This window comes from Salmo trutta, chromosome 2 (assembly GCF_901001165.1).
Source record: "Salmo trutta chromosome 2, fSalTru1.1, whole genome shotgun sequence".
NCBI classification, from domain to species: domain Eukaryota; kingdom Metazoa; phylum Chordata; class Actinopteri; order Salmoniformes; family Salmonidae; genus Salmo; species Salmo trutta.
The window spans coordinates 46607002-46628047 of NC_042958.1; the positions used below are offsets into that span (position 1 = coordinate 46607002).

A 21046-nucleotide genomic window follows, 5' to 3' on the forward strand; every position below is an offset into this window, starting at 1 on the left:
TCAATTTGGCACTTTAGTCTCACAGAAAACTAAACAGTTTCACATTAGGGTTTCTGCATTTTTATTTACATTAACTCAACTTTTCACTTTGATATGGTGTAACAATTAATCGTTGGCCTCAAACAATTTGTTAAGATTTTATTTAAATCAAACAAATCCAAAAGACAATTAGGAAAAAGGGGCAAATCATTTACATGCAAATATCCCCTGTGGGAAGAGACAGGCCGGTCCAGATGTGTAAGGCAGGTAGGCACTCCCCAGATCAATATGTCCAGCTTCAACAACAAAAGTCCTGGAAGATGGCAGGCAGGCCCACATCCAAAAAGCACCTCAGGAGTGCTGATCTAGGACCAGGTCCACCCACCCATATTACCTTATTCATGTTTTAAAAAGGCAAAACCGGTCCTAGATCAGATCCTACTGAGAATCTTGGTGAATACCTAACTTACATCAGGCGATGAGAATATAAATCCATGTGTGACTTTAGAATCTCTCTGCTGTCCTGCTGGCCACGACCCTGATGTTACCGTACACCTTAGAAGGGGGACTTCCTGTACGGGGAAATAGACATGTATAATATCAATAATACACTACCAGTCAAAAGTTCACACCTACTCATTCAAGGGTTTTATTTTAACCATTTTCTACATTGTAGAATAATAGTGAAGACATCAAGACTATGAAATAACACATGGAATCATGTAGTAACCAAAAAAAGTGTTAAATCAATATTTTACATTCTTCAAGTAGCAACGCTTTGCACTCTTGGCATTCTCTCAACCAGCTTCATGAGGTAGTCACCTGGAATGCATTTCAATTAACAGGTGTGCCTTGTTAAATTTAATAGTGGAATTTCTTTCCTTAATGTTTTTGGGCCAATCAGTTGTGTTGTGAAAAGGTAGGGGTGGTATACAGAAGATAGCCCTATTTGGTAAAAGACCAAGTCCACATTATGGCAAGAATTACTACATGATTCCATGTGTTACTTCATAGTTTTGATGTCTTCACTATTATTCTAAAATTTAGAAAATAGTAAAAACAAAAAGAAAAACCCTGGAATGAGTAGGTGTCCAAACGTGACATATATAAACATAAATAATATGCTATTTAGCAGATGCTTTTACTCAAAGCCACAGTTATCTTTGCATACACTACTCATATGGGTGACCCGGGAATCGAACCCACAATCCTGGCGTTACAAGCGCCATGCTCTAAACACTTTTGTGTGGCATTGCCTAAAACACTTCCCATTTTAATACACGGGACTTGGGCAATGGTGAGACGTGATTATATGACTAATTCACATGGCCAATAGAGTGGGGGTGTGGAGAAGCTCCACCGATCCTTCGTGTCTGGAAGTAATTTAGTCCTTGGTGCGCTGCTTTCTCTTGTCAATTAACTCATGACATTCCTGGATTACTCATTATATTAATAAACGTGATTTATTTAACAAATACGAGTCAATTTAAAAAAGGTTAAGGGTACAAGACTGTACATATCTGGATGTCTTGGCAAAATCACTACATATCCCATCGAGCCAAGCAGGGAGAGGCTGCACGTTGTCAGTTCCAAGACCAGTCAGAAATGTCCAGCTAATCCGACGCCAATGGATCTCAAAACTTAACTTGTATCCGAGGTAAGTAGCAATGAAATCCTTCGCCACCGTCGTCTTACGACAGATATTTCAAACCATTCATGACTGTACAACAAAACAAATAATTGAAGTTTCTTTCCAGATAATTTCTTAGTTACATAATAGTAAAGGAGTTTTGCAGTTGAGGATGCGGTATTTATGAAGTTTGGCAATGAGGACGAAAACTAGCATAGTTTAGCTATCCAGCTAGTTTAGCCATCCAGCTAGTTTAGCCATCCAGCTAGTTTAGCCATCCAGCTAGTTTAGCCAGGGAAAACAAACTCGGGCCTAGTTCGCATGTGAGCCCAGCCGGGCGCACATGCACACAAACTAATTCAAGAGACAGTTTGTATGCCCTGATATCAGGAGCTGGCGGCGATAAGTTTGATGAAACAATTCAGAGAAACAATAAATCAGATGACTTATATTTAAGGTAATCGAATCAATATTCAATCCCGAAATCAGCTGTAACTGTCAATATTAAAACAAAGCTTAAGAAGACTGAGTGAAACCTGAAAATGAATGGTGTCGCTTCCAGACACGGTATACTCCTCTTCCTCATCACCACTCTAACTTCCACATCTCTTTCAGTCTTACCTAAGATGAGGTTGCATATCGCTGTCCGTGCCATCTTAATATTCTGGAAAGATCCTAATATGTGTACTTTTCTGTAAAATATTAAGGACACCAACAAAAAAGGCCATGATTAAACCATAAATAGTCTGAGTGTAGACCTAGAATTCTAACGTACATCATAACATGGCGCCATAGCACTACTTACGAGTCTGCCAGAACAATCCTGGTCTTGGTCACATTTTCAATGGTGAATTTTGTTTTGCCTCCTTTCCCTGCTATCCTCCCAATAGCTCTGGACAAATGGTCTCCTTTCAGTGGTTTTACTGCCAACGAAACAGAAAAAAGTTAATGCACTTTAAATGCACTTAATATGGGCAGAGACCGTGCATACTTATTTGACAGTGACAATGTACATCAATCAAAAGTTCTGGAAATGTGCCATTTTTAGCCAGCTGGCTAGTTTTCATCTGTAGTCCCGGGGCACAAAATATTAAAAAGGTTCTAAAAAAGGTAGGACTGGTTTTACTGACAATAAAAATGATTAATTGAAAGAAAGAACCAAGAGCCAGAGAAAAATGTGCACTTAGTAGTGAAAAGAGCTTGCATACTACAAACAGGGATGAAATTAAGATAACACGCTAGCCCAAGGCTAGTACTTTTCAGACCGGCTAGTAGAAAGTGTGCCTAACCAGCCCGATGACTAGTGAAATGTTGTCTTTTCAAATATCGCATGGAACAGAATGTCACCGGGCAAGTACACATCGTGGTTTACAAGCCTGGCTGGCCATTCAATTCCATTCCTGACTACAAATATTGTAGGTTGTAAAGGTAGAGCATAACAGTGCTGCCAAGTAGGCCCTTAGTTACCATCTGTGACATCAAAGGTTTCGAGGAAAAGTTCATCCAATCTGATGAGAGCAAGGGCATCCTGGGGAAACAGACAAGGTGTTGTTTAGATTCAACAGAACAGGGGAGTTGTATTGTCAATAGACATTAGGGTTAATTAATAGCCTATATTTAAACTAAACTTTAGAGGCCTCCCAAGGGAAAGCGAGACAAGGTGTCAGATTCCTTTTATATGATAAACAGTGGGGTTGTATTCTCACTAGACATTAGGCTTTAGGCCTAGTCAGCATGTTTAGAGTAAAGACTACTGCATGCTAGTGGATCTAGTAGACTTCCAGGCATTGCGCTAACGCTAGTTAGCAATGGCTCACGAAACTGCCTTAACTCCACGCAGTGACAACTGGTATCCATGAGTTCATCTGACTCTGGGTACGTAGAAAAACGTACCCATAATTGCCATAATCTCTCACTATCCCTTTAAACATATTTGACTTGAAAGAAGGGAGATGGCCTGTACTTCTCACTATGTCAATATAGAGCAGAGATAGTAGAGTGCTGCTGGATGAATGGATCCTTCACATTTCATCACCCCAACAAGATAATGCCTTCCTTTCTCAGAAGGTGCTGCTGCTTACCTCAACCTGGAATCCTAGAACAAAGGCTCGGACGAAGTCTGCAGCTCTCGTGAGAGAGCCAATGTCCTGTGTGTCTTTACAAGTCTGAAATGAAAGACACGTTCTTACTAAGGCCTACTTTCTAGACACCAATAAAAATAAAAGCCACTCAGGTAATCTCATTGCACTTACTTTAATTTCCACATTTCTAGTTTTGAGGTTGAATCTGACTTGGAGCTGTAGGTTCTCGACAATGGGTGTGAATATCTTCAGCCAGTTCTCCTTCAGAGGGGTATACCTGTGGGCCGGGACAGCAACCTTACGCATCTCATCAGAACCACCCTGAAACAAGGAGACAAAAAAAATAGGACAGTGGAAATGTCATCGCAACTTCTCACAGTGGTATGTGCAGATTGTGTCCATTGGTAGCTTCAACAGTTTCATGACATTGTTGTGTAGCCTACACTAGAAGAAAACCGCACTGACTGACTAAAATGTAGTCTTGTGAGACAGTGACACTTAATATTAGTGCGGGGTGAAGGCTTCCATTTAGGCAGTGTAAGAACAATCATAGCAAAAGCGTGACATTGCGCAAGTGCAAGACCCAGACCTTACACGGGACGAGAAAAATGTTCTACCCGAACAGGCAAAGTTCAAGCTAAGTGTAATAATTCAGTAAGAAATATGTACTCATATATATATAACATGTTGGATTTACTTTACCTTAAGTTTGTCGCCTGAAATAGGTGGAAACTGAGGCCGCTTGCATGCTACGGAGTCCTCAGCCTCCATTTCGACTCCATCCATCTCGCGTTTTCGCTTCGATGTCTTCTTTGATTTCACCTTTACGAACGCTTCTGTTGTGTCTTCACTGTCCATAGTAGTAGCAACTACCTCCGTTGTTGGATTATTATCAGTGTCCATAACGAATTGCTTTTTTTAACAGTAAATAAAGCCAAAATGTTAGGAGAGGTACATGAAGTTATACACGAGGTTGTTCCCGTGTTTTGGAAAGGACCCAAAGTCTGTTCAACACGCGCCTGAGTGCAGTGTATAATTCTGTATGGGTAAAAAAAAAATATGTTTATATGGCATTATATATATATTCATGTCTGCTAGGGAATAGTATGTAATGATTTGGAAAATAAAACGACATTCACAAGTATTCAACAAATATATTGTCTTTGATATTTTTCATCAGGCTAAAATGTAGGCAGCACTTTGTGGCCTTCCATGTCGTTCGTTTTGCTACAAAATCGTGTTGACAAGTTGCCGAACCAAAAAATAAGCTTGCTATTATATTGTCAGAAAATCTATATATCTTTCATTATTAGTGCACGTAACATTTTCATCGTCGTTATTGTCATTCCAGGGAAGAAATGTCGACGCCATTTGAGAAGCCACAAATTATAGCTCACGTTCAGAGAAGTTTGAACTACACAGTGTTTGACAGCAAATGGATTCCTTGTAGTGCAAAGTTTGTCTGTCTGGGAAACTATGCAAGGGGCACCGGAGTGATGCAAATATACGAGGTGGAACATGGAGAGGTTAAACTCATAAAAGAGGTAGCTAATTTTGTATTGTTTGTGCTTTGTTTTCGAGCTAGTTCAAGCTTTTAGCTAGCTACGTTAGCGTTCTAGTTTTGTTCTAGAAAAGTAGTTCGGTTACCTTTTGTTACCATAGCAACTAGTAACACAGGGACCCCTGTCCGTCTGTGATACTGCAGCAGCGATTGTAGCTAGATTGGTTTCTACTGTCACTTGACTGTTGTTAACAGTGCCATGTCAAAAACAAACATACACGAATAGCAACCATGCATGTTCATGTTGTTATCCGTTGCATTCGTTTGGACCCTAGCGAGAACTATTTGGAGCCCCTGTTTCCCAAAGACAAGAAGGTAACCTTTTTTAGGTAATCCATCTAATGAATTTCAGTAATGGACAAGCATAACAATGTCCTGTTATCTTTCACAGATCGAGAAAGCAAAGCCCATCAAGTGTGGGACATTCGGGGCCAGCTCTCTACAACAAAGACATATAGCAACTGGGGACTTTGATGGAAATCTCAATATATGGTAGCCTATTTATTTACCAAGTATCTGAAAAGACATATCACATGTCTTGTCAAATAGATTTACCCTACCACCAGCATGTGCTGCTATACATCATAAAAGCTATCCCTAATAAGGACATTGGTAACAGCGTGTCTAGACGCCTTGTCCCAAGTCTGTTTGTACTAGCCAACTCCTTTGCGACCACATAGGAGATTAGGAGATGGTGGCTATACAGCATTAACAGATCTGGGATCAGGCTATGTGTCTGTTAAGTCAAATTAAATGCTGTTTGTCACATGCTTTGTAGACAACATGTATAGACTAACAGTGAAATGCTTACTTCCGGGTCCTTTCTAACAATGATGAGTTAAAGATGAGAGAAAAAAAAATTGAAATAGTGACAAGGAATAAATACACAGTGAATACTGAATACAAATAATATGGCTGGCTATATATATATATATATATATATATATATATATATATATATATATACATACATACATACATACATACATACATACATACATACATACATACATACACTGCTCAAAAAAATAAAGGGAACACTTAAACAACACAATGTAACTCCAAGTCAATCACACCTCTGTGAAATCAAACTGTCCACTTAGGAAGCAACACGGATTGACAATAAATTTCACATGCTGTTGTGCAAATGGAATAGACAACAGGTGGAAATTATAGGCAATTAGCAAGACACCCCCAATAAAGGAGTGATTCTGCAGGTGGTAACCACAGACCACTTCTCAGTTCCTATGCTTCCTGGCTGATGTTTTGGTCACTTTTGAATGCTGGCGGTGCTTTCACTCTAGTGGTAGCATGAGACGGAGTCTACAACCCACACAAGGGGCTCAGGTAGTGCAGCTCATCCAGGATGGCACATCAATGCGAGCTGTGGCAAGAAGGTTTGCTGTGTCTGTCAGCGTAGTGTCCAGAGTATGGAGGCGCTACCAGGAGACAGGCCAGTACATCAGGAGACGTGGAGGAGGCCGTAGGAGGGCAACAACCCAGCAGCAGGACCGCTACCTCCGCCTTTGTGCAAGGAGGAGCACTGCCAGAGCCCTGCAAAATGACCTCCAGCAGGCCACAAATGTGCATGTGTCTGCTCAAACGGTCAGAAACGGACTCCATGAGGGTGGTATGAGGGCCCGACGTCCACAGGTGGGGGTTGTGCTTACAGCCCAACACCGTGCAGGGTGTTTGGCATTTGCCAGAGAACACCAAGATTGGCAAATTCGCCACTGGCGCCCTGTGCTCTTCACAGATGAAAGCAGGTTCACACTGAGCACGTGACAGTCTGGAGACGCCGTGGAGAACGTTCTGCTGCCTGCAACATCCTCCAGCATGACCGGTTTGGCGGTGGGTCAGTCATGGTGTGTGGTGGCATTTCTTTGGGGGGCCACACAGCCCTCCATGTGCTCGCCAGAGGTAGCCTGACTGCCATTAGGTACCGAGATGAGATCCTCAGACCCCTTGTGAGACCATATGCTGGTGCGGTTGGCCCTGGGTTCCTCCTAATGCAAGACAATGCTAGACCTCATGTGGCTGGAGTGTGTCAGCAGTTCCTGCAAGAGGAAGGCATTGATGCTATGGACTGGCCCGCCCGTTCCCCAGACCTGAATCCAATTGAGCACATCTGGGACATCATGTCTCGCTCCATCCACCAACGCCACGTTGCACCACAGACTGTCCAGGAGTTGGCGGATGCTTTAGTCCAGGTCTGGGAGGAGATCCCTCAGGAGACCATCTGCCACCTCATCAGGAGCATGCCCAGGCGTTGTAGGGAGGTCAAACAGGCACGTGGAGGCCACACACACTACTGAGCCTCATTTTGACTTATTTTAAGGACATTACATCAAACTTGGATCAGCCTGTAGTGTGGTTTTCCACTTTAATTTTGAGTGTGACTCCAAATCCAGACCTCCATCGGTTGATAAATTGGATTTCCATTGATTATTTTTGTGTGATTTTGTTGTCAGCACATTCAACTATGTAAAGAAAAAAGTACTTAAGATTATTTCATTCATTCAGATCTAGGATGTGTTATTTTAGTGTTTCCTTCATTTTTTTAAGCAATATATATATATGAGTACCAGTACTGAGTTGTTGTGCAGGGGTACTGTACATATAGGTAGGGGTAAAGTGACTGGGCAGTATGTGTGTCGGTGTGTGGGTAGAGTCCAGTATGTGTGGGTAGAGTCCAGGATGTGTCGGGGTGTGGGTAGAGTCCAGGATGTGTCGGGGTGTGGGTAGAGTCCAGTATGTGTCGGGGTGTGGGTAGAGTCCAGGATGTGTCGGGGTGTGGGTAGAGTCCAGGATGTGTCAGAAGCAGTTCCTGTTGGTTCCAGACTTGGTGCTGTGGTACCGCTTGCCGTGCAGTAGTCATCTGATCCTGATATCCCATTGTCTGTCTGTAGGAACCTGGAGGTGCCTGATGTGTCTGTGTACTCTGTGAAGGCCCACAAGGAGATCGTGAACAGCATAGATGGTGTCGGGGGCCTGGGGATCGGTGACGGGGCCCCCGAGATCGTGACTGGGAGCAGAGATGGTAATTATTATATATATTTTTTTAAGATGACTTTTAATCCTGAGGGTGTGGCTAGGATTCTTAGGCAAGCACTCGTAGGATGCTGTAGTAGAACATGGAATACAGACAGAAGTCATAAATGCAATAACATCAACTGAGTTTTAGTTTCAAGTACAGGATACACATGGTGTACAGTGTACACCGTCCAACTAAATGCTTTCACGCAGGTTCTTTCTCGACAACCCAATAACAATAAGAAATAATAAAAGATAAGAATACCAACAAGTAAATGGCTCAGTAGAATAGAATAAACATTTCAGCATAAATATAATACAGGAAGGCACAATTTTATAGTACAATATTTACAGTGCCTTCAGAAAGTGTTTACACACCTTACATTTTTCCAGATTTTGCTGTGTTACAAAGAGGGATTAAAATTGATTAAATTGTCATTTTTGGTTGGTCAACGATCTACACAAAATACTTTAATGTCAAACTGGAAGAAAAATACTAACATTTGTAAAAATAATAATAATAACTCATCTTGATTAGATAAGTATTTAACCCCCAGAGTCAATATGTGTTAATCACCTTTGGCAGTGATTATAGCTATGAGTCTTTTTGGGTAAGTCTCTAAGAGCTTTGCACACCTGGATTGTACAATATTTGCACATTATTATTTTTTTAAAGTCATCAAGCTCTGTCAAGTTGGTTCTTGATCATTGCTAGATAGCCATTTTCTAGTCTTGCCATAGATTTAAGGCGATTTAAGTCAAAAATGTAACTTGGTTACTCAGGAACATTCAATGTCGTCTTGGTAAGCAACTCCAGTGTATATTTGGCCTTGTGTTTTAGGTTATTTTCCTGCTGAAAGGTGAATTTGTCTCCCAGTGTCTGTTGGAAAGCCGACTGAACCATGTTTTCCTCCTAGGATTTTGCCTGTGCTTAGCTCTATTCCGTTTATTTTTATCATAAAAAAACTCCCTAGTCCTTGCCGACGACAAGCATACCTATAACATGATGCAGCCACCACCATGCTGGAAGGTATATGGAGTGTACTCAGTGATGTGTTTTGATTTGCCCCAAACATAATGCTTTGTATTCAGGACATAAAGTTAATTTCTTTGTCACATTTCTTTGCAGTTTTACTTCAGTGCCTTAATGCAAACAGGATGTATGCTTCCTTTTCACTCTGTCAATTAGGTTAGTATTGTGGAGTAACTACAATGTTGTTGATCCATCCTCAGTTTTCTCCTATCGCAGCTATTTCACTCTGTAACTGGTTTAAAGCCACCATTGGTCTCATGGTGAAATCCATGAGCGGTTTCCTTCCTCTCCGGCAACTGAGTTAGGGAGGACGCTTGTATCTTTGTAGTGACTAAGTGTATTGATACGTCATCCAAAGTGTAATTAATAACTTCACCATGCTCAAAGGGATATTCAATGTCAGAATTGTTTTTATTTTTTACTCACTGACCAATAGTTGCCCTTTGTGAGGCATTGGAAAACCTCCCAGGTCTTCGTGGTTGAATCTGTGTTAGAAATTCACTGCTCGACAGAGGGGATAATTGTATGTGTGGGGTACAGAGATTAGGTAGTTATTCAAAAATCATTTTGAACACAATTATTGCACACAGTGAGTCCATGCAACTTATGTGACTTGTTAAATAAAGTTTTACTCCTAAACTTATTTAGGCATTCCATAACAAAGCGGTTGAATACTTATTGACAAAACATTTCAGCTTTTAATTTGTAATTCATTTGTAAATGTTTTGAAAATGCATAATTACACTTTGACATTGTGGGGTATTGTGTGTAGGCCATTGAAAAGAGATGTGCTCTCTTTAATCTATGTTAAATTAAGCCTGTAACAACAAAATGTGGAAAAAAGTCAAAAGGTGTGAATATTTTCTGAAGGCCCTGCACACATGTTTTGGGGGAATGTTTAAATTGCACAGTATTTAAGTTGTGCAGTGTTTAGCAATAATAAATAACAGTCTGGTAGCTGTGTGTGTGTGTGTGTGTGTGTTTGTCTGTGTGGGTGTGTCCATGAGTGAGTGTATGTGCAGGTGGTCAGTCCAGTTCAAGTGCTAAGCAGTTTGATGGCTTGTAGATATAAACTGTCATTGAACCTGTTGGTATCAGACCTCATGCTCCGAAAACGTCTGACACCTACTCAGCGTCTCACAAAGACACGGCGGTTGGAACGAAAAATCTTACATTTGGACTCATCAGACCAAAGGAGAGATTTCCACCGGTCTAATGTCTGTTGCTCGTGTTTCTTGGCCCAAGCAAGTCTCTTCTTTTTATTGGTGTCCTTTAGTAGTGGTTTCTTTGCAGAAATTTGACCATGACGGCCTGATTCACGCCGTTTCCTCTGAACAGTTGACGTTGAGATGTGTCTGTTACACGCCTTCCTTTCCTGTGGCGGTCCTCATGAGCCAGTTTCATCATAGCGCGTGATGGTTTTTGCGACTGTACTTGAAGAAACTTTAAAAGTTCTTGACATTTTCCGGATTGATTTACCTTCATGTCTAAAGGTAATGATGGACTGTCGTTTCTCTTTGCGTATTTGAGCCATAATATGGACTTGGGTCTTTTACCAAATAGGGCTATCTTCTGTATACTACACCTACCTTGTCACTGATTGGCTCGAACGCATTAAGAAGGAAAGAAATTCCACAAATTAACTTTTAACAATGCGCACCTCATAATTGAAATGCATTTCAGGTGACTACCTCATGAAGCTGGTTGAGAGAATGCCAAGAGTGTGCAAAGCTGTCATCAAGGCAAACGGTGGCTACTTCGAAGAATCTCAAATATAAAATATATATTTGGTTACTACATTATTTCATGTGTTATTTCATAGTTTTGATGTCGTCACTATTATTCTACAATGTAGAAAATAGTTAAAGAAAAACCCTGCAATGAGTAGGTGTGTCCAAACTTTTGACTGGTACTGTACTTGTATCTCGCTTTTACTCAAGTGTTTCCTTTTAGTTTGTCAGTTGCTTGTGTATTCCTCAATGTTGATGGACGAGTCCTGGATGGATGAATTTAACATGTTCCAATCTGTATTCTCAAAACAGTCCTGCAAAGCCGGTATCTTACGTGAGGCATCATAATGTGTTTAATGTTATCCCTGCTGTCTGTTTTCTGTCTTCCAGGGACAGTGAAGGTGTGGGACCCCAGACAGAAGGACTCACCTGTGGCTAACATGGAGCCAGGGGAGGGGGAGGCCAAGAGAGACTGCTGGACCGTAGCTTTTGGTACATATGACAGAAATGCTAGCATAATGGTAACCCATGGTTTCCCATGCTGCGTCGCTCCTGTCACTTCACTCACCTGCGCTCATCTCAAATCTGCATTGGGCTGCAGAATTAATAGATCTCATGTTGTCCTTCGCTTACAGAATTTAGCAAAGCATAGGTCCTAAATGTCCAAGTTACTACATTTTAAAATCCCATCATAGTGATCAGTTAACCCAGCTAAGGTCCGTTTGACCATTTCTTTCCCAGGCCATGCCTTCAACGACCAGGACCGCTGTGTGTGTGCTGGATACGACAACGGAGACATCAAGCTCTTTGACCTCAGGAATATGTCTCTCCGGTGGGAAACCAACATTAAAAATGGGGTGAGGCCAACTGAAGATACCAATAGCCGGTTTCTTTAACCCAGATTAAAGGGAAAGTGCAAGATTTTGGCAATAAGGTATTTTTCTATTTACCCAAAGTCTGATTAACTGATGGGTACCAATTTTATGTCTAAGCGTGCAGTGTGCTAGCAGTACCTGTATACCTCCAGTTATTGTGCTAACGCTAGTTAGCAACAGCTCGCAAAACTACCTACAACCTCCTTCATAGTGGATACAGAGACATAAAAATGGTATCAATGAGATAATTTGACACTGGGTAAATAGAAATTGGGGCTGGCTTCCTGGACACAGATTAAGCCTGCTTCTCAACTAAAATCTTGCACTGTCCCTTTAAACCCAGTTCTTTTCTGAAATGCACTTTCAATGGGGATTTTAGTTGAGAAGAATGATTAGGTTCTGTTCTATCCGCATCCAGGAAGTTCAGCTTTACAGCGTGATTGAAATTTAAAGGCGATGTTCCCACTTTAGCGGAGACTACATTCAGGGTAAACGCTGCATATGTCGGCTCAAATTGGAAATTACCTTTACATCACGGAATCTATAACGTTTCAGCTTTACAGACTGAATAGAGCCTTTAATCTGTGTCCAGGAAACCAGCCCTATATGTCTGGAGAATGATATGGTAGTAGTGGTCTAAACCTGCTTTTCAGTATCGATATTGACACAGTAACATATGGTGACTATGAAAAGCCAACCTTTATATACATTAAAGGTCCAGTGCAGTCAAATCAGTTTTTTCTGTGTTTTGTATCATATTGTACAACAGCGGATGAAACTAACACCTGTAAAAGTGTGAAAAATGTTGATCATTCTTATTTCCCGATAGTTGCTGGTTGAAAATACAATCTACACTGGACCTTCTAATCAGCCTGCTTGAATGGGTGGGAGTTTGTGATTGTTTAGTAGACCAATGAGTTCCAAACCTCTCTGCCAATAACAGCTAAGTTTTCCCCTCTGATTTTGCAAGAAGCTAACCACATAGCTAGATAAACCAAATGCACAACTGTAGCGCATTCAGCACATTTTAGACAGTTCATTTAATAGTTATAAGATATCTAGTTGGCAAACATTTGGTTGTGAATTCCATACAGTAACTAGGCCACCTGGCGCCTGACGCACAACAGTGAGTGACTCACGATGCTCCGGTCTCTCGTCATTGTAAACAAACGTGACTGGGGACAACCGGTAAGTTTCAGAATGAAAAATTATGTAACAGGTCAAATGAAGGCAATCTCATAACCCAGTGCACAAGCTGACTGCAGGTATTGACTTAAAAAGTCAAAATTAACATTAAAATATAATAAACATAAATAGAAAATCAAAATACCCCAGTATACCGCCCAAGCCTAATTTCTACCTCTACATTGGACATTTTTTAAATGTTTTTCCTGGATAATTGTTGTTGTGTATGTAGTATTTCATGCTCTTATACATCTCTGTATTCTACAAGGGCCCATTTCCCCCCCCCCCCCTCTTTCAACACTGAGACCCAAGGAAGGAAAAAGTACATTTAATATATTACATGTATACTTAAATACACTACAAATGACCAGAATTTACTTCAGATACGAGATACTAGAAAAGTACCTCTGTACGTATGCTTTACACATACTATCGTTTCACTTCAGTACACTTATTAAAACTGTACTTTAAATTAAGTCTTTTAGTATAAGGATGGGGGGGGGGTGATAGTGAGAACGCTGGGTGACATCCTTAACTTTGTTTTTATAAAAGTGCAATTAGTGCTGTGTTCACATCTCTCCTAAAGTAACCTTTGTGAAAGACTGTAATACTTTGAGGTTTCATCTTTTAGAAAGGACTTAATCTGGCTTGATGTGGGTTTACAATAGGAGATGTACAGTTCTTTAAGGAAGTGGGAGTAACTAGATCAATTTGGGTTCTGATTTAGTAATTTCAGTTTTAGATTTAATAATTGCAAAATCAGCTAATTGATCATTACTGCGTAGCTTGTTGTCCAGTGCTGGGTCGATTACCATGGAAGTAATGGTTGAGTCTTACTCAATGGATGGTAAATTAAGTTTAATTTATGAGAAAGATTTAAGTGATTCTTACATTTTTTTTGTAGATTGATTTCCTCTTCTAGCTTAGTTCGTGCTGTTTCCAGGTCATGCCCATTGTCCACTGTCTAAACTCCACTTTAGTTGAGTAGGTATCCACTTTAAAAGTGAGCCGTGCAAAAGACTCAAGAGAAGTCGTGGTCCCGTGTGGCTCAGTTGGTAGAGCATGGTGTTTGCAACGCCAGGGTTGTGGGTTCGATTCCCACAGGGGACCAGTACGGAGAATTTTTTTTAATGAAATGTATGCATTCACTGCTGTAAGTCGCTCTGGATAAGAGCGTCTGCTAAATGACCAAAATGTAAATGTAAAATGTACTATATGTTCACAATCATTACCCTGCAATACACTGATGTACACAGTAATGGAGCACAATGACCTTCCATGCTGTTGCTTTTAGGGGGTAGATCAGCTTTAATATTGCAGATAGCTTCTATTAATGTAATTTTCTTCATAATTTCCAATTCCCCATACTGTCCATTCAGAAGTATTCAGACCCCTTGACTTTTCCCACATTTTGTTACGTTACAGCCTTATTCTAAAATGGATGAGGGAAAAAAACAAATCCTCGTCAAATCGACACACAATACCCCATAATGACAAAGCGAAAACAGGTTTAGACATTTTTGCAAATGTATTAAAAATAAATACCTTATTTACATAGGTATTCAGACCTTTTGCGATAAGACTCGAAATTAAGTTCAGGTGCATCCTGTTTCCATTGATCATCCTTGATGTTTCTACACCTTGATTGGAGTCCACCTGTGGTAAATTCAATTGATTGGACATGATTTGGAAAGGCACACACCTGACTATATAGGGTCCCACAGTTGACAGTGCATGTCAGAGCAAAAACCAAGCATAGAGGCCGAAGGAATTGTTCTAGCGCTCCAAGACAGGATTGTGTCGAGGCACAGATCTGGGGAAGGATACCAAAATATTCCTTCAGCATTGAAGGTCCCCAAGAACACAGTGGCCTCCATCATTCTTAAATGGAAGAAATTTGTAACCACCAAGACTCTTCCTAGAGCTGACCAAACTGAGCAATCGGGGGAGAGGTGACCAAGAACCGGATGGTCACTCTGACAGAGCTCCAGAGTTCCTCTGTGGAGATGGGAGAACCTTCCAGAAAGACAACCATCTCTGCAGCACTCCACCAATCAGGTCTTTATGGTAGAGTGGCCAAATGGAAGCCACTCCTCAGTAAAAGGCACAGTTGGAGTTTGCCAAAAGCCACCTAAAGGACTCTCAGATCATGAGATCCAAGATTCTCTGCTCTGATAAAACCAAGATTGAACTCTGGCCTGAATGCCAAGCGTCACATCTGGAGGAAACCTGGTACCATCTCTACAGTGAAGCATGGTGTTGGCAGCATCATACTGTGGGGATGTTTTTCAGTGGCAGGGACTGGGAGACTAGTCAGGATCAAGGGAAAGATGAACGGAGCAAAGTACAGAGATCCTTGATGAAAACCTGCTCAGGAACTCTGACTAGAGCGAAGGTTCACCTTCCACAGGACAACAACCCTAAGACACAGCCAAGACAACACAGGAGTGGCTTCGGGACAAGTCTCTGATTGTTCTTGATTGGCCCAGCCAGAGCCCGGACTTGACCCCTATCAAACATCTCTGGACAGACCTGAAAATAGCTGTGCGGCAACGCTCCCCATCTAATCTGAAAGAGCTTGAGAGGATCTGCAGAGAAGAATGGGAGAAACTCCCAAATACAGATGTGCCAAGCTTGTAGTGTCAAACCCAAGAACACTCAAGGCTGTAATCACTGCCAAAAGTGCTTCAACAAAGTACTGAGTAAAGGGTCTGAATACTTGTATAAATGTCATATTTCCGTTTATTTTTATTACATTTGCAAACAATTCTAAAAACCTGTTTTTGCTTTGTCATTGTGGGGTATTATGTGTAGATTGATGAATAAAAAAATCCTACCAAGGTCATTCGTCTGCCAGGAGCTGAAGTTGGTTCTGCTGAGGTCATTTCTCTCAGTGCTAGGAGCTGAAGTTAGTTCTACTGAGGTCATTTCTCTTGGATGGCTCGGCTGTCCACTCCAGGGACTCCAGTGCCTGATTTATCTTCTTTTATCACTGTCTGGCAGGTATGCCATGTGGAGTTTGACAGGAAGGATATCAACATGAACAAGCTAGTGGCCACTTCATTGGAGGGGAAATTCCACGTCTTTGACATGAGGACCCAGCACCCCACCAAGGGTTTCGACTCTGTCTCCGAAAAGGTAATTAGCCGAATGGAAGGCAAGAAAAGTGTCAAAGGTTATTTTTCATCCCCTGGTGGTGGTGAGTCAGTTGTGGTTATGGATGGGGGGGAGAGAATTATTTTGAATGTTTTCACAACTGGATCTGTGTGGCAGCCATGTTTTTCTTACATGCTCATGTCCATGAAGCTGCATGCCAAAGATCACATAAGGCCGGTGGAGAGAGAGGGTGGCTTTTTCAATCGTTCCTCCATGAAATGAAAACACTCTTGACAAACTTACGTTAAAGCCCTGGGCCCAGATTCACAAAACCTTAAAAGTCTTACTGCTATTTTTTTTCCTTAACTATAGAGGTGTGAAGAAAGTTAAGCAAAGTTGCTATTCCTCAATAAGGTTACTGGAAATATTCTTAAGGTTTATCCTATGACTGTTCCTAATAAAAGGTTTAGAAGAAATGGGATTCTTGAAAAATAATGCTTTAGGATTTCTTCTTGGAAATGTACTTAACTTTAGGACTGCTAAACCCTTGTCGTGTGACATCTGGTTACATTTGTAACCATGAACATTTTCTTACGCCACACTGTCAGACAGTTGGCTACCGGACAGTTAATACAACAAGAAAACGAATTAAACGCACATTATCTAGTTAGCCATTAACAATATATTACAATATTCTAAAGTGTTAAATAGCTAGCGATAGCTCGTCAATTTCCAACGACGAACTTGGCTAACTTATGTGGGGTCGCGTCAATTCAATCTGGTATTGGAATAAAACAGTTAACACAGAGTAACTTCTGATTTCTTTGTACTTTAATTAATGCAAACATATTTATGGTAAATAATATGTTCGTATATACGGGCTCGCTGTGTCACCACGCAGGGCAGACAGAGAACTGAGTTACACATCCTTTGCTTTTCATTAAACACTCTGACAGAGATAGTTCCCACTCACTGCTGGCCTGTCAGAGGGAGGATGAGCGTGGTTTAAACTTACTCATCCTATCGTTGGCGTGCAGGTTGGTCCCAACCTCGAGACGCCTCCTGTTGCCGGGCGTAGTTATTATCTTTGGCAGTCGATTTATCTTGTGACTGCACAATGCACAGTTCTCTAAAACCCCGACACCCCTCCGCATATACATTTCACCCATATCCTGCCCTGATCTTTTAACAAGTTCTTCCATATCCCTGATTTACAGCATCTGCATTCTTTCCATATGACTCAACATCCCATGAGCCCCTTCCTCTCACACAGCAGTATGCTCTTATCATATAGAGTATAAACTTTATATTATAGCATGGCTTCTTTGTTATATTATATAGGTTATGCAAACAAATAGTTGGTCAAACCCTAACACTTATCTAACGTTAATGTCGTTAGCTATGTTGGCTAATGTCATTACGAGCTAGCTACTAGTAGCTAACTAACTTACCGGTCGCGCAGTCTCTACCACCATCTCTCTTATCATGAACAACACCTTATCCTTCAGCTGGTCCACATGAATGGTGGATACCCCCCTCCCAGTCTTCTTCAACTCCCTGCTTCTCTCAGCTCCCTTCTTCTTAGCAGCCAACTTGACGTCGGACTACTTTTCTTTTCACGGCGTCGCTGTCCCTTGCCATACCCCAACGGCCGAGACAGACTCGGCCACTCTAGCACCTTCCTCTCTAGCACGAGTCTCCTCAACAGCAATCTTTTCCTGGCTGATATTTCCTCCACCATCACTTCAAGCTCTTGTTTGCTGAAGTTTTTATTGCGCTTTCCTTGGTTATCCATTTTTTGGTTTTGATATAGCTATAATGTATGAAAAATAACATTTTGTTTTTGTGTATAAAGGGTTCGTTCGCGAGCCAACTAAAAATATATATTCTCGAGACATAAAGCAGATAAATAAATGGAAATATCAACACTTTGTTATAGTGGGCCAAATCCTATCATCCCTGTCACAGGCCTATTTATTGGTTTCAATCACATCACTAATGGCAATGGCACATAAGATATTTACAAAGTTCTTAAAAATATATATATATTTGCGAAGTTCCTAAGAAAACTATGAATTCCTAAGAACATTTTGAGGAAATGCACTTACGAACTCTTATGAACTTCTTATTTTTTTTCCATAAAAAAACCTAAGTTATGTTTTGTGAATCCGGACCCTAGTTGTGTCCCAAATTGCACTCTTTCCACTATATAGTGCACTACTTTTGACCAGAGAAAACCTTTGACCTCTGTGGGTAGCCTTGCGGTTTGACCAGAGCTCTATGGGTAGCCTTGCGGTTCCAGCGTTGGGCCTGTAACCAAAAGGTTGCTTGTTCGAATCCAGGACCCGACAAGGTGAATATAGGTGGATATACCTTTTGAGCAAGACACTTAACCCCAATTTCTCCAGGGTCAAACCCTGGCCATGACCCCACTCTCCAAGGGTGTCTGTCACAGGGAGAGTTGGGATGTGCAATTTAATTACTTTTTCATTTTTTTATTAAAAAAACTATTTCCAATTTACACATGCATATTAATACACACTAGCACATGTATGAAATAGGACAAATATAAAACACCCACCAAAGTATTATTTTAACCGGAGCCCTTTGGGACCTGGTCAAAAGTAGTGCACTTTATAGGGATTAGGGTACGATTTGTGACGTGACCCTGGCTCTGTTCGTCTGGTGTTTTGGGGAGATCAGAGAGGACTTTGCCTCCATACCTCTTTAAAATATTTGTGTAGTTCATTGAGCGATCAACAGTCGGCACATAAATATATCTAATCTCATTTTGGATGGGATTTGAAGGTTGGCAGTGCTTTTCAATCCACTTAGATTGTTGAGTTGTTTCATGCCCCTTCCCCTAATCAAAGTTGTTGGGTTGTACATCTGCCACTGACATGGGATATTACTAACCTTTGGCTGAATATATGCTACTAGACCTTTTGGTTTGAACTTGCAATCACAGAAATAGAATGACCACCCATTAACTTGAATGCGAATCCCATTCTATGAATTATATTTCTATGCTTGCAATATCCATTTTAAAAATGTTTAGATTTGGGTATGTCATTTTAGGTGAATTTTATTTTATTTTAAAGGGGCTAATCCTTAAGAGGATTAGCACATTGTTTTGTATGTAATGGATTCTTTCAATTTCATCCCAGGCCCATAAATCGACGATCTGGCAAGTGAGACATCTGCCCCAGAACAGAGACATCTTTATGACAGCAGGGGGAGCTGGAAACCTTCATCTATGGAAATAGTAAGTAACTTTATCAATTCTTCACTAACTTGGTCAAATGGATTTCAACCCATAACCTCAGAAACATGTCTCTATAATGGTAAACTAACATCAAACATGGTTAGTTAAGACTCAAAATCAATGCTCCTTACTCCTGGTTTTGGAGGGACACTGCTGGTACAGTGTGTGGTCTGAATCCTAATTTGAGATTAACATGCATAATTGGCATCAGTGCATGGTATGTGAAAGTCTGAGTTATGTGCTTTTATCTCAAGTTACATGTAGGATTTATCCCTGAATGAGTCTAGACTAGTGTGTAGATGCATCCTTGATTCCCGCTGCCTTTGACCTGTTAACAGTGAATGCCCTGCTCAGAGGATTTACTCTCTTTGTCCTGTTAACAGTGAATACCCGGCTCAGAGAAGTAAGAAGGACTCAGATGAGGTGGACATGGGCGTGGCCGGCACTGTCAACCTGCTGCAGAACGTCACTCTGTCCACCCAGCCAATCGCCAGCCTGGACTGGAGCCCCGACAAGCAGGGTCTGTGCGTCTGCTCCGCCTTTGACCAGTCCGTCCGTGTCCTCATCGTGACCAAGCTCAACCGTGTGTGAGGTGTACAGAGTACCCCTAGGCGCTGATCTTGGTTCAGTTTTGCATTCCCCCCAGATGGTGAGGGGGTACATCAGAAGCAGATGTATGATTAGCAAAGTAATGTCGGTGAGGAAGAGGTGAACCCCAGCAGGACTGTGACCCAACTAGCTATCTATCTTCAAGGCCTGCTATTCCAAGTTAAAATGACTAACAGAATACCCAGTTGGCCTCCACGGATGGCAGTGAGAAACTCCTTGTAATTCAGTAGAAGCGATCTCTCACTCTCTCTAGTGTCCCTCTCTCTATCTCTAGTCACCCTCCCTCTCTCATCTCATCAAACAGTTTCTATTGAGTCACACAGAGGATTTTGTGGAACTCAATATCCTTTGTTTCTCTCTCTTCCATCCCTCCAGCCATCCTTTCTCCTGTTCAAACTGTGTGTAGCCTACATTTACATTTACATTTAAGTCATTTAGCAGACGCTCTTATCCAGAGCGACTTACAAATTGGTGCATTCACCTTATGATATCCAGTGGAACAACCACTTTACAATAGTGCATCAGCCTATGTTTCTAATGGCAGGTTGATACTCTGAACAAAATGCTTTGCTAACTGAAGTTAGCATATTTTGCTGCTTGAGAAAAATGGTTGTGGTCTTTATCTTTTACTAGGCAGGGTGTGTTTGATTGGCGCATGCCTCCAGTTTTGCCTAGAAATGTTCTTACTGTGACTTTGTTATAAAACACCCTACTGGGGATGACTTGTTCCAGATTAAAATGGCCTTTTTGAGAACTAGTATTGTCTTATTGCTTTGGAATTTTAATACTCAAGTCTGTGACCTAACTTTACATGTAAAGTGTTGCAAAGGTTACCATGTTTCATGAGCTGAAATAAAAGCTTGCAGAAATGTTCCATATGCAAATTTGTTTACATCCCTGTTAGTGATCATTTCTCATCTGCCAAGATAATCCATCTACCTGACAGGTGTGGCATATGAAGAAGCTGAT

The 21046-nt window shown here is 41.2% G+C and overlaps 2 protein-coding genes across 3 annotated transcripts; one reads left to right on the forward strand and one right to left on the reverse strand.

The window, feature by feature from the left end:
- Positions 1-41: 41 nt before the first annotated feature.
- pno1 (partner of NOB1 homolog) lies at positions 42-4697 on the reverse strand. Its single transcript, XM_029703153.1, has 7 exons — positions 4393-4697; positions 3862-4011; positions 3691-3774; positions 3077-3137; positions 2415-2532; positions 2231-2301; positions 42-551 (listed from the first exon to the last, which is right to left on the reverse strand). Exons 1-7 carry the CDS (start codon positions 4591-4593, stop codon positions 484-486), a joined length of 753 nt encoding a protein of 250 aa, XP_029559013.1. The 5' UTR covers positions 4594-4697; the 3' UTR covers positions 42-483.
- A 201-nt stretch (positions 4698-4898) lies between these two features.
- On the forward strand, positions 4899-20835 carry dnaaf10 (dynein axonemal assembly factor 10). Of its 2 annotated transcripts, none has more exons than XM_029703131.1 (8): positions 4899-5234; positions 5643-5743; positions 8161-8291; positions 11438-11539; positions 11789-11904; positions 16111-16245; positions 19371-19468; positions 19852-20835. In XM_029703131.1, the coding sequence occupies exons 1-8, from the start codon at positions 5049-5051 to the stop codon at positions 20057-20059; spliced, it is 1077 nt and encodes a 358-aa protein (XP_029558991.1). In that variant the 5' UTR covers positions 4899-5048; the 3' UTR covers positions 20060-20835. The 2 variants fall into 2 exon arrangements, with proteins under 2 accessions (XP_029558991.1, XP_029559000.1); XM_029703140.1 differs by lacking the exon at positions 4899-5234 and adding an exon at positions 5316-5566.
- Positions 20836-21046: the final 211 nt, after the last annotated feature.